Consider the following 268-nt stretch of genomic DNA (forward strand, 5'->3'; position numbering starts at 1 on the left):
CTGTGTCCCACTCTGACCCCATCCCACATCCCTACATCCTACCTCTGTCCTGGCTAGGTGAGTGCGTGTAGCACCTCCCCAACACCTGCCTTACTGACCCTGGCAACCATAAAAACAACCAACCTGACTGATCTACAAATCTTACTTGCATCTGCTAACAGACCACCAAACTGACTGACTCTGGGGAGCATGGGAGGTGAGTGTGCAGCACCTCCCTACCCTTCCCAGTCTCCCAGTTTGCATTCTCAATTCTACCAATGTGACTCAT

General features: G+C 51.9%; 1 protein-coding gene across 1 annotated transcript in view; it reads right to left on the reverse strand.

Moving 5' to 3' along the window:
• LOC135101775 (KRAB-A domain-containing protein 2-like) overlaps nt 1–268 on the reverse strand; it is a 3,560-nt gene extending 3,292 nt beyond the window's left edge. Inside the window, exon 1 of the mRNA XM_064006067.1 lies at nt 180–268. Within this exon, the coding sequence (XP_063862137.1) occupies nt 180–268 (89 nt within the window). The remainder of the gene's footprint in view (nt 1–179) is intronic.

This window comes from Scylla paramamosain, chromosome 7 (genome assembly GCF_035594125.1).
Source record: "Scylla paramamosain isolate STU-SP2022 chromosome 7, ASM3559412v1, whole genome shotgun sequence".
NCBI classification, from domain to species: Eukaryota; Metazoa; Arthropoda; class Malacostraca; order Decapoda; family Portunidae; genus Scylla; species Scylla paramamosain.